The sequence below is a fragment of the Uranotaenia lowii genome, chromosome 1 (genome assembly GCF_029784155.1).
Source record: "Uranotaenia lowii strain MFRU-FL chromosome 1, ASM2978415v1, whole genome shotgun sequence".
Lineage (NCBI taxonomy): Eukaryota > Metazoa > Arthropoda > Insecta > Diptera > Culicidae > Uranotaenia > Uranotaenia lowii.
In genome coordinates this window covers 27,318,792-27,332,502 of record NC_073691.1, presented here as the reverse complement: position 1 = coordinate 27,332,502, position 13,711 = coordinate 27,318,792, and the positions used below count along the sequence as shown (strand labels likewise).

At 35.7% G+C, this 13,711-nt stretch overlaps 1 protein-coding gene across 3 annotated transcripts in view; it reads left to right on the top strand.

Annotated features, from left to right (window-relative positions):
• LOC129750815 (cadherin-86C) overlaps positions 1-13,711 on the top strand; it is a 370,404-nt gene that overhangs the window by 342,295 nt on the left and 14,398 nt on the right. For 2 of the 3 annotated variants that reach the window (XM_055745899.1, XM_055745904.1), the window contains exons 10-13: positions 1,451-2,512; positions 2,577-2,707; positions 4,333-4,423; positions 12,036-12,319. In XM_055745899.1, the coding sequence (XP_055601874.1) occupies positions 1,451-2,512; positions 2,577-2,707; positions 4,333-4,423; positions 12,036-12,319 (1,568 nt within the window). The remainder of the gene's footprint in view (positions 1-1,450; positions 2,513-2,576; positions 2,708-4,332; positions 4,424-12,035; positions 12,320-13,711) is intronic. The other variant, XM_055745911.1, reaches the window with a different exon arrangement.

The window sequence follows — 13,711 nt, the reverse complement described above, 5'->3', positions numbered from 1 at the left end:
ACTGATCAAGGCGACGATGGATGGAACGCAGTGCTGTGTGCGGATTTCGGGTGAATTGTCGAGTTCATTCGAATCGCGCAGGGGGCTTCGACAAGGTGATGGTCTATCCTGCATGATGTTCAACGTAGCGCTAGAAGGTGTTATTCGACGAGCGGTGGGCGAAATGCGGGGCACGATTTTCAACAGATCCAGTCAACTTCTGCTTTGCCGATGACATTGATATAGTCGGCAGATCATCTGCGGCGGTGGAGGAGATCTACCGCAAACTGAAACGCGAAGCAGGAAGGATGGGGTTGATGATTAATACGTCCAAGACGAAGTACATGCTGGCCTGCGGATCCGAGACCGACCGAACCCGCTTGTCCAGTAATAACAAGGTCATGATCGACGGCGACGAGCTGGAGATAGTCGAAGACTTTGTCTATCTCGGCTCACTGGTGACCGCAGACAATGACACCAGCCGCGAGATCCGGAGGCGAATTATCAGCGGAAGTCGTGCCTACTATGGACTCCACAAGCAACTGCGGTCGAGAAGACTTTGCCCTCGTACGAAGTGTAACCTGTATATGACGCTTATTAGACCGGTTGTTCTCTACGGGCACGAGACATGGATATTGCTCGAGGAGGACCTGCGTACACTCGGAGTATTCGAGCGACGAGTGTTAAGAACCATCTTTGGCGGCGTACAGGAGAACGGAGTGTGGAGGCGAAGGATGAACCACGAGCTCGCGCGACTCTACGGCGAACCCAGTATCCAGAAGGTGGTGAAAGCTGGCCGGATACGCTGGGCTGGACATGTTGCGAGAATGCCGGACGACTGTCCTGCAAAACAGGTGTTCGCTACGAATCCGGTAGGAACAAGACGAGCGGGGGCGCAACGAGCGAGGTGGTTAGACCAAGTGGAGCGTGATCTGGCGAACGTGGGGTGCCCGAGAAATTGGAGAACGGTTGCTATGAACCGAGTGAATTTTAGGAATTATGTTCGTCAAGTTATGTCGTGAGACGGAATACTATGTAAATAAATAAAAAAAAAATAAATAGAACATACCGTTTTTTGAGTAAGCGATCCTCCATGACTTTTTTGGTCGTCAGATGGGATTTTTGTTTTATGCTTTCAAAACCAAAATTTTCGATATCTAAGTGAAAATAATCATAGATTCGTAGCATCGATCCATAATTCAGTAGAAGTAATGAAAATCCGAAGATCTAAGGAAGAATCCGTAGATCTGACTGCTCTGCTCTTACCTATTTAATATTCATATGCCCACAAGTGTTGCCGTCTGGAATGTTCACAAGTCGTTCATCTTGAGAAAAGAATTAAGAGCTTAATACACGGCCTTCGAAAGCCTCTGATTAAGAAGGATACCAAAACATCCTAACCTTATATGAAACTTCAGGCTACGAAATCCTTGAAGATTTTAAAATAATTTCATTTCGTCCTCCCTTCCAGATATTCGCCCAGGAGCTCGGTCCAGCAACGAATCTCTCGGCCTCGGTCAACGTCACCGTGTACTTGACCGATGTCAACGACAACCCGCCGGTGTTCGAGCAGAACGACTACATCGTGGATCTTCCGGAAAATATGACCGCCGGCACCAGGGTTGTGCAGGTCCATGCGACCGATGTCGATACCGGATTGGGCGGGAAAGTTCGGTACACCCATATACTGGGTCCGATGAACACCTCTTTGATTATGGATCCAAGTACCGGGGTCATCACGGTGGCCACCAATAGTCATGGGTTTGATCGGGAAGCCATGCCCGAGTATCATCTCTATGTGGAAGCGCGCGACGATGACGGGATTGGAAATCGAGGACAGGTCCCGCTGATTATTCGGATGATCGACGTTAACGACGAGACCCCGATATTCGATAAAAGTCTGTACGAGTTCATAATTTCAACAAACTTGCGGAACTTTACGGTTCCTGCTTTCATCAAGGCTACGGATGCTGATGCAGAGGCACCAAATAACGAGGTTCGATACGAATTGATCTACGGAAACTACGAAAACAAGTTTGAGCTGCATCCGATCACGGGAGAGCTGAAACTATCGAGTCCGCTGCTGCGACGATCGAAGAATGTTCGGCAGAGAAGACAAGCTACTAGTCAGCAACAGACCGAAACGGAGGTCTTCGTGCTCACGGCTCGGGCCTTCGATCTGGGAGTTCCAGTGCGGTTTTCTACCACCACCATTCGTGTGTATCCACCGGAGAGTCGAACCCGAACGATGACCTTCATCGTGCCGGGGCACGATCCCGATCGTGGTCGAGTTCAGGAGACGCTGGCTGATGTCACCGGAGGGCGGGTCATCATCCAAGACATTCGGCCTTATAACGGTGCTTCGGTTCCGGGAGCTACCGATATTGGAGGTGATAGCAAGGATCGAAGTGTCGTTGTTGCGACGATCTTGTACGACGGCAACTCGGTTGTTGATATCTCCAAAATTCAGCAACGGCTGTCCGTCAATGGAACGATTACCAACAGTGGTATCAGCCAGGATGAGCGAAGTGCGGTAAGACCTTGACTAAAATTTGGTTTCAAAGCGTTGGTTTACAAAAAATTGCTTTTAATTTTAGATTCTCTATAAGGCGGAGAACAAAGTCCTGTTTTGGTTGCTGATCTTCCTAGCCATCCTGCTAGCGTTAGGAATCCTAACGCTGCTGCTGTGCTGCATTTGTCCGTGGTGTCCCCTGTACGCTGCCACCAGGTAGGTTATCGGTTTCTTATTTTTGTACCCCTAACAACCCTAACCTTTCCCGTAGACTTTTTCAAACCAAAAGGATACCGAACCAATAAAGTCACACTTTTCCAACAAAGTCTTGGCACTAACCCAAAGCACACTCATTAGACGCGCGTAGCCGTGAGGACATTTCACCCGTTTTCCATTAACATTTCCTTTCCTGTTTTTTCACTAACACTCTGTTACACTCTGATTTTCGAAGATACGGGTATTGATCGAGAGGCTTTTGAAAACCTTTTGTACAGCATCTGAAAACGTTTTTATGGTTTCTTTTTATTTCTGTTTTCCAACTGTGTTGTTTTGTTTACTAACATTGGTTCCAAAGATTTTTTAGCAGTGACTCTGAACTAAGTGAGGTACTAGATGATTTTAGTTTTTTTTACTTTTGAGTTTCGTGTCTACATCGAGGTCACTTAAGGGAATTCGATTATTTTGTATTTTTATCTGTTTTCCAATTGGGTTAACTCGATTACTAACATTGGCTGAAACATATTGTCCAATTAAATGATTTTTTTGAAGAAACGTGGCTGGTGAACTGGCAGCAACACACAGGCTTTCGACAATCTAGTACTTCTCTTTCCTTTGTTGGGAGTAGGAGGATAGGACTTCCGAAGTAAAATTTAGTGCTGGCGCGATAATAATCCGAGCAAGAAATATGAACTAAAAGAGGTACTAGCTGATTTGAGTTTTTTTAAGTTAGAATAGTGTGTCTACCTAGAGAGCCATAGAATAGAAGAGAGAGTCTTCTGAGAGTCATAATTTCGGTCGACCAAGTCGAAAAAAAACTTTAATAAGTTGAAACTTCATCTTTACGGTAGAGTTGTTATTCTCTTAAAATACGAATGCAAAATAGTGAAATTCATTTTTAGTCTTGTCAAACTAGGATACTCTTTTGTGAATTGTTCGGAAATTTAAGACTAGTCTATTCTGTAGTTTCTTGCTTGATTAGAGCTTATAGTTTAAGGTTCAACCCTGCTTAAATCGGTGCAACAGTTTTAAAAGCTAACAAATTAGATCCAATTGCTTGAATTTACTACCACAATCCGACTGAGCTGTACTCAACATTTTAGTTTCCTTTTAAGTATTGTAGTCATAGTATTTTTCTCTGTCTGTCTCAAAATGTTCTTATCACAAAACCATTCGTCACTACCACTACTAGCTCAAAACTCCGTCACTGCTACTGTCATCACCAACAACACATCCCAAAAACAGAATCAGCTTCATTCTCATCGTCTTCCAATTCTCCTCCTCGAAGAAAAAGCTTCTTCATCATCAACAACAACAGCCATCAATGAACATCGTTCACACGAATAAAAAAAACGCTTTCGTTGACAGTTTGCACTTAAAACACCCATACAGATACATAACAATCCATTTCCTCAAAAAAACAAAAAGAAAAAATCAAAAACTCAAATGTAGCGTAATCAAATTCGAAAATAATCAATCAATTTGTGATTTTTTTTCTCTCTTCTCTTCTCTTTTTCGCCTGTATTCAAAACCATAAAAACACAATCAAAATCATCAAATGTAAACAAAAAAATCCACTATTCGACCAAACATCAACAATTAAACCAAAAAAAAAAACAAACAAGAAAACGAGTCGTTAGAATTAATAGTATCGAGGATGATGTCCATCTCGTGCACCGAGAGCAGGGCATCGGGAAACAGTCGAAATCGGTCCAGGTAGTGATGATAAATGTGTGATATTTCCATATTATGTACTGCTGCTACACTTTTCTTCTTATCTGCTTTTGTTTTGTTTGTTTGTATGCGTATGTGTGTGTATGGAGGGGTTTTCTGTTTCTGTTTGCCTTCTCTTTATATAGTTCTTTTCCTCTTTTTCCTTTTATTCCATTGTATCCATTGCTTTTTCCCCATTTCCTGTATTGGGAGGGTAGCTGTAAGGCTTGACTTTTCTCTTTTAATCAGAATTTTATTGAATATGATTTGCTAATGATGTACACGTGTACACTAAAGTTATCTAAATCAACTGACTGGTGAGAACCATACTCGCTGAAGACCAACCGTACGAAGTTGAATATTTCGGTCGCTTATTTTCGTTTGTCGATTCGCGAAAGTCTGAAAGGTCAATTTTAGGCTGTTCCAAAAAGCACAGCAACCTCAGAAGACATAAAATCGCATAAGAAATTATAGATTAAGTCGTTAATGCGAATCGCAATTTCTACCAAATAAGTAAACGAACGTAAATATGGTTACTTAAAGTCGGTATAAATCGGATATGATAAAAAGTCCGCCATGTTTGCAATTTTTTTCTCCCGTGCAGGATTCAAATGAGAAAACAACTTTGTTGTTCTCTCTACAATTAACAGTGCAACCAGGTTACTATAAATCAGATGGTTTATTTGAAAGCATTGTCCAAAGAGAGCAGTAGCGAATATTGTCACTGGCAACGGTTTGCATGAATTGAGAGCAAAACTTCTCTCTCTTGCTTACTTTCAGGATGTGCGAATAACGTGTTGAATATCGTCCAATTTGTATAGTTCATATCGCTGTGGACAGAATTTTGAAATATGTATGTATATTGCCTCTTCTTTAGTAGGTAAATGCTGTTTTTCCGAGTTATATACGATCATTCTATAATGTACGTGAATCGTATAACAAAGTTTTACGAGAAATATACCTACTAAAATGTTTGCTGGGTTATTTAATATGACTCCATTCAAGATAAGGTCTTTAAGTGAAATTTTTGTCATAATCTAAAAGTTCCAAAATTTGAATATTCTGAAAAATGGACTGATTATGGAAAATTCATTTTTACATACAAATTTTAAGCTCAACTTTCTTGTTTGACCTTCTGGTAAAAATATTGATCCATTTAAGCATTTAAGCTTTATGTAGATAATGAAATTTCCAGGGTGGTCACAGAACCAAGAAAGCCAGGAAAAATAGGAAGTTTAGACCCAAAACCGGGAAAATTTACAAAAGGAACCGAAATTCAGTTCTGGTTCCAAGATCAAGAACTCAAAACCAAATTCAAAATTCATTTATTTAAATTTCCAAGTCACAATTCAACAAATAAAAAAATATCTAAGATGAATATCATCAGTATTGCAATTTATAAACTACTCTGATCTCTCTTTAAAAACCTATAAATTGAAAAAAAACTGATAAATTTTACCGGAACCCAGAGTTTAAAACTGCCTCGAAGCATGAGTTGAGAAATTCTGAAAGTCTCTGAAAATTTGTTAAAGTACATATGTATCGCACATCATTACAATCATAAAAAGAACAAGCAAATTTAAGTTAAATTTAGAATCCAGAACTCTTTGTAGCAAATTCGGAAATGTAAAAAGATGCTTCTATTTTAATTATCAAGTGATAGTGTTAAGTTCAAGAGCTGACCACAATACAATCATTTTCAAACCATCTCCTATCAAACGCTTGTTCGGAAAAAAAAACCATCCCGGGGTTCAGATCTATTTTTTCAAGTTGTGCTTTCAAAATGAACTTTTCTCGATTGGTTGTCATTATTTATACAGATAATTTTAAATTACCTTTTTTAAGGCTTCAATATAATTCCTTAAAAAAAATTGTGAAAATTTAATGAACTGATTTATAGCCTGCTCCGTGACGAAAATTAAAATAAAATTTAAAAAATTCCAGTGAAATGTTTCCCCTTTTTCAAGAGGGTGGGTTTAAGTCGTTAAAAGACACTATATAAATTCTTAAAAAAATGTTAAAATGATTCCACATTGCATTGTGCTTCCCTCAAAATATTTTGAGTGAAGCATTTAAGAAAACAACTTGAATTTGAATGGTAAAAAAGACTCATGGTAACAAACACAATAACAAAAATTTTGCAATAAAATTGATTATTTTACCTTATTTATTTATTTACTCACAAGGCAAGGAAATTAATGTTTTTTCCGTTTGCCGGGGGGTCGAGAGCTGATTTTGACTAATTTGAGGGCAACATATGCAAATATGCAGTTTGGTTTTTCACTGCTAGCTCTAGTTTTTGAGATTTAAGGATTAACTTAATAAACTCTTAGTTAAATTTTAGAACATTTCGGAAATTCTCATATCAAATGTTTCAAATCAATGATCAACTTTTTTGTAAACCGCGAATAGTTGAAACTTCTGAGCCAACTGAGGCTTCGTTTAAATTTATTTATCACAGTCTGGTGAAATATGAGAATTTAAGGATATTTTGGAATATATTTTTTTTTTTTTCGAAGTCGAAAATGTGCTTTTTAGCTTTAAGTTAAAAAAAATCGCAGTCTTAAACAAAGTTGAAAATGGAATTTGAATCATTGATACCGAATGCTCATCAATGTCATTCAATGATGTCACAAATAGTTACATTTTTTTTCTAAATTTACGGATTTATTTCAAGTATTGTTTCTTTGAAACTAGGTAAGGAATAGCTAGGAAATATTTGAATCCTCTATCAAATGGCTGATAACAAAAAGATTCGAAAACAGTTTTAGTTTTTTATAGAAGGTTGTCGGTTTCTTAGTTATAAATGATTGATTTTACTCAAAACTATGGAATTTTCAAATTTAAAACCCAATATCATCAGAACAAAATTTGAAAGAATCTGACAAATGATTCGAATTTATGACGGCAGAATCAATTTTTCAAACAAAGGCTTTACAGATTTTAAAATGTTTTTATTGTAATTTGCATTTTATAACTGAAATAGCTCATAGTTTCTGAAAAACTTTATGTATACACTGTTAAGTTTCTTTGATTTTAAACTTTATTTGTCCACTTTTCAAATTGTTTTTTTTTTGCATCAATCCTTAGCTCAGTTAGTCTTAGCTTAGTAAGCTCAGCTTAGCATCAAGGTTGCCAAAAAAAAATCTGTGTTTTTGAGAAAAAAGAAATCTGACTTTCTGTGATTTTACCCAAAAACTTTGTGATGGTTTTCTGTGTTGATATTTTCTTTAATTTCATTAAAAATTCAAGATAAATTGTGTCTTCATTACACTTTTGTTGTGAAAAATAAATTTACATAACCAATTATATCATAATTTTCTAATTCAAAGCCAGAAATCTATATTTCACAGTGTCATAAAAAATTTTTTTGAAAGTCCTTTCAAAATTCAGAAATTCTGTGAAATTTGTGAATATTTCCAAATTTTTTGTTCTGTGACAAAGATTCTGTGGTGAAAATTTGCTGAAAATTCTGTGAAATTACATATTTTTCGGTGATTTCGGCAACTTTGCTTAGCATGTGTTTACATAAATTCATAAGATTTTTTTTCCTGACATACGGGGTTGTTTCCAAGCATATCTACATTACAAAATATGTAATTACTCTATCATAAATCGGAGCAGTTATTTTTCTTAATTTTTACCCAAAACACTGACTCAAAATAACGAAGCTTTCTTCTACTGAATTAACAATGAAAACGTTGATTTTTTTATTGAAATATTTTTATTGACTTCTAAATCTCACTGTGAAGTTCATGAGAAAAAATAAATATGTTTTTCAATAATTTTATTTGTTTTAATAGTGTTCGATAATTATTTTTTTTAATTATATATATAGTTTGCAATGTTTTATAATGCTGACTCATGATAAAAATAGTAAAAAAAAAAAAAAAGTTCGAGACCATCTATGGAGTTGTATGCCGAAGAGGATTTAGAAATATTTTCATTGAAACTTTTTATGGCTATCACAGAAAATTATGTACATTGTTCCTTTTTGAATTTCTTTCAAAATTATCTTGAACATAAAATTCATGGGTTCTGAATTTTAGTTGCTTTCAATAGCACAGGTAACTTAACTCGATTATCAATTAATTTAAACTGCAAAATTATAAATTACAACTTTACTACGCTTTGAAAACCTAAATTTAATATTTTCTGTTTTTATTGATATACGAAACTTCTGATTTTTTATAATAAATTTATATATATATTTTTTTAATTCCTTTAGCAATTTAAACTTAAAACTTATACTCATTAGTTTGAAATAAAAATACAGTAGGTGAATCTGAATTGAGTTAATGTTTTAAATTTTTATATATCCTAAACTTTGACATATATATATCTTAAACTTTGACATCAAAACTGTTAAATCAAGACTATATAATTTGTTGCCCGTATTCTTTAAACGTTTTGAAGTCAGGATTCAAGATGTAAAAACAATGTTTGGTGAATGATTTCTAATCAATTATTAATTGCAACAAGTTGCAAAAAGATGATTTCTTTAGCACGAGTCCTAAATTTATCTAACGGGACTAGCCGGGTTGGATAATTACGTCGAGGGCTATAAAAAATCGAGTTTTGCAACGAGTGGCATACACAGTTTTATGCAAATTCGGAAAATTCCTTTGATATTATTTTAATGGCATTGCGGCGAGATGAACTTCTAAGGTAGAAATTTAGAAGATATTGTGAATAATATAGCTGGATGGAGCGAGTGCGCTTCGTAGAAAAAGTGAAAGTGGTGATGAACAGTGTTACCACATATACAGATTTTTCTGTAATTATTTTTTTGAAATTTTTAAACCAAGTATCTGTTTATACAGATTACAGATAATTGGAATTTTATACCGGTTTTTTTACAGATTTCTAGCAAATCGAAAAAAAATTCAAGGTATTTTGTGTATACCGTGACTTGTGAGTTAATTGATATAATAATCTATTTCGATCATCCAACGTTCAAGCCACCTTCAATTGTAACACAGGCAAATTTGAAAAAAATTACAGATCAGAGATCGGGGCAAGCTAAAGTTTGAAAACATTTTTAAAATCTCTATTAAGAATCATACACCAAAACATGAACATTTTTCTCCCAGTATACTGCGAATATAACTGAGTACAGAGACTACTCAAATTGACTGCTAAACCTAGGAAAGATAATACTTGATACATTTAACGAAAAACATAGACTCAAAACTTTACGTGACCTTAAATTGTCTGTTGCAAAGAATGCTTCGGCAAAGTTTTTAAGTCGCCTTTTCTTCGTACAAAATTAAATTTCATAGATTTGACAGTATGCAATTCACAACAATCAATACTGATTCAAAAAAAATTTTTGAGATTTTATACAGATTAAAAAAATTCTTTGTCTCGAAAATACAGATTTAAATGTGGCATCGCTGGTGAAGAATATAAGCGGAGGACAATTTGTGTAGAAAGCTCAAAACTGATCGGATCAGCGTTGCCAACCTTCCAGATTTGTATGTGACATCCAAAAATACAGACCTCATGTTGTCTGGTCCAGACTTTTCATAAATTATCCAGATTTGTCCAGAAATTTCTATAAGCTCAACGTTTTAATAAAAAAAATACTATTAAAATCCAATAATTCATAACGGCAACACTGAATTTACTGTGAAGCAGAATACAAAAGTTATTTTGACAGCTGAATGGGTCTAAGCTTTCGGTTGTTCAAGATTTCGTTCAGACTCAGACATTGATTATTTTCAAGTAATGAGTGATTGGCATCACTGGATCGGATAAACTTTTGCCAGGATCACTGACTGACTATGTAGAGGAGGCGAAGCAATCGCAGATCCTCTTCAAAGTCAGCCTAGAGTGGCTTAAGTGTATTCGTGAAGAGGATCCGCGGTTGCTTCGCCATAACCTATTGAAATGAAGTAATTCAACGCAGGTTCCAGTGGAGGAATAGAGTTATCGTTTATTCGCTATCTCAGTAAAGTTCTTGCATAGCTACACTTTCCTCTAGCGATTGCTAGTATCACTAGCGATCGCCATATTGGCTAATTGCCCAAAACACGCTGAAATTCACAGTTAAATCCAGCGATCTTCTTTTATAATGATTCTTAGACAAAGTTTGAAGCTTTCTTTGTTTCATGTAATATGTTATAGTTTCTGAAAAAGTTCGAAAATTATTAGAGGTATTTTTCATCTAATATTATCTTTGATGATTTTTGTGACGAGATGCTTAAAAATCATGGCAAAATGATATCGGTATTATGATCAATCAATGAATTCAAAAGCATGAAATCGCCTTTGAAACTATCAAAACTGATATTCCCTCTTGAAGCATCAATAACGGTGACGGCCACGTCCTTGTAGTCAATCGAGATCAACCATACTGAAACATTTTTCGGTAAAGGTGTGACTGAAAGAAAATAATCAGGGAATACTTTTGAGAACATTTGAGAATTCTGGAAAAAAGGAATCCCGATTTTTTTTAAATTTCTAGAAACTAGTACCAGTGATCCAGTACCCTTTCCTGCAAATATAAAAATAAAAATCATGCCTAGATTTTCTTTAAATAGCGTGGTTGAAAGAATGAACACAAAAAGCGCAGTGTTTCAAGGCTGTTGCAACGATAGTTTGCATATTATTCGGCCATCGGTGATTTTTTTTTATAGGTGGCTGAATTCAAACAAAAAATCGAATCAGCACTACAGCCAAGATAGATTGGCTCTAGTACAGATTTCTAAAGCTGCTGCTACGATTTTTTTTCAAAAAAAAATACAGCAAATGGAGTGCAGATTTGTAAGGCTGTCTCTACGATTGTTTGTTTTTTATTTGACCACCGGTGTAAAGACGAATCGGCTGAAGAAGCGCAGATTTTCAAGATTACTGCTACGAAAATATTAATTCTGATTCGGCCACCGGTAAAAAGACGGATTGGCTCAGGGAGCGCAGTTTTTGAGGCTGCTGCCTAAGATTGTTTTTTTTTACGTTCCGGCTCTGGTAAACAAAGACAGAGCGGCAGGAAAAGTACAGATTGGAATGAATGTTGCTAAGAATGTTTTCATATTGTTCTTTGTTGTAAACAAAGACAGAGCGATTCAAAGCATACCAAACCTAAAAATGTAAAACAAATTCTACAGAAGCCTCTGGCTACCAGAAACTCCTGTTTACAATCCCCCACTAAAATCCTGTCCTAGCTTACCTCCATTTTTTTTCTATCTTTCTCTCTTTCTTGATTTCATCTCTCTTGCATCCCGACTCTTCAGTAGCGTTCATTTTTCCATTTTTGGTCCACACTTTGTTTGCTACTAATACCTCCGTTGGGCTCCTACTTAACCATCGCGTTTTAAGTGCTTGTTTTTCACTTGCTACTAATTTACTATGAATTAACAGCTACAAAACAACAAACAAAACCGAACCAGCAGATCGCAATGCTTGAAGGCAACCAAATGATAAATATTTTTTCTTTCTCTCTCTCTCTATCTATCTCTCTTTCGACTCCTTGCTACCTTCAAATCGTTTTTTTTTCCACAAACTCGACGTGTCTACGACGCACAAAACCTAAAAACCCACCCTAACGCAAACCCACATTCTCTACACAAACCATCTCCCGAATTCGATTTCGGCAATCTTCGGCTCCCGAAAGGTCGCCGAGTGGATGGGACGACGCGAAGCCTGGTCGGCGGATCGATCGTCCGATTCCCGGACCAAACCGACGCGCTGGGAATTTAGAGGAAGACGACACGCTAACAAAGCCTCGCTAGCTGCGGCCGGAGCGAATGCCGGCCACGACAATCGGGGCCACACGATCGAGGATGGCGAGGAAAGCAGTGGCGGAGCAGGAGCAAGAGAACTGGTGGGAGTCAGCGACAAGAAAACGATGACCGACGTTGGTAGTGGTAAAACGAAAGAGCAGACTGTTAAGATTAGGTTAGTAGATCCCCCCTGCTCGAGTCGGCTAGTTGTGGTGCGGTACTAGATTTTTGTTATTTTTGGTTGTTGTTTTTTTTTTTGGTTGGGTTTGTAGTACTAGATTGTGTTGAAGTTTGGTGGAAGAAGCTTCAATTCTTAAATTCTTTTTAGCATTTTTGACGCGAATTTCTAACAGTTGGATAGTTTCCTGTAATTAAAGAAAATCCCGCGTAGACTATAACCTTAGACCAACTTCCAATTTTGCTTCAGATTCTAGAAACTGCTTAATGTACAGACTAAAAAAGTTCTTAAAGCACTTCTTATTTATAAAACTCAAAACCAAAATGAAATCTTTTTAAAAAACTTTGATCAATTTTTAAGAAATGGTGAAATTTAAAATTCTAGTTTGACAGTAATGAAAAACACGACAAAGATTAAAGAAATTGCAGAACTATAAAAATGGTAAGGATTGTCGAAAATTGTCAAAAAAATCAAAAATGTTAAGATTTTTTACATAAAACAATTGTCAAAAATTTTAAAACTGTAAACAGGGTCAAAAATTGTCAAACTTGTCCAAATTGTCAAAACTGTCAAAATTTTCTTCATCAGAAATTGTCAAAACTATCAAATTTGGCAAAATTTGTCGGAATTGTCAAAATTCTCCATATAGTCAAAATTGTTCAACTGGTGAAATTTTCAAAATTGTCATAATTGTTACGATTGCCAAAATTTTATTAAATGGTCAAAATAGTCAAAATAATAAAATATGTCAAAACTGTCCAAATTGTCAAATATGTCATGATTGTAAATACAAGCCAAATTGTGAAAATTGTCAAAATTGTCAACGTTGTCAAAATTTTCAGATTTGTCAAAATTGCCAAAAATTTCAAAACTGTCCAAATTGTCAAAATTGACAAGATAAACAAAATTGTCAATTTAGTCACTGTTTTCAAAATTGTCAAAATTGTAAACTATCAAAATTATCAACAAAGACAAACTGTCAAAATTGTCAAAACTGGTGTGATTTTCAAAATTGTAAAAATTGTCCAAATATTCAAAATTGTCAAAATTGTGAAAATTGTAAAAATTGTCAAACTTGTCAAACTTGTCAAAATTGTCAAATTGTCAAAATTGTCAAAATTGTCAAAATTGTCAAAATTGTCAAAATTGTCCAAATTGTCCAAATTGTCAAAATTGTCAAAATTGTCAAAATTGTCAAAATTGTCAAAATTGTCAAAATTGTCAAAATTGTCAAAATTGTCAAAGTTGTCAAAATTGTCAAAATTGTCAAAATTGTCAAAATTGTCATAATTGTCAAAATTGTCAAAATTGCCAAAATTAGCAAAATTGTCAAAATTGTCAAAATTGTCAATATTGTCAAAATTGTCCAAATTGTCAAAATTGTCAAAA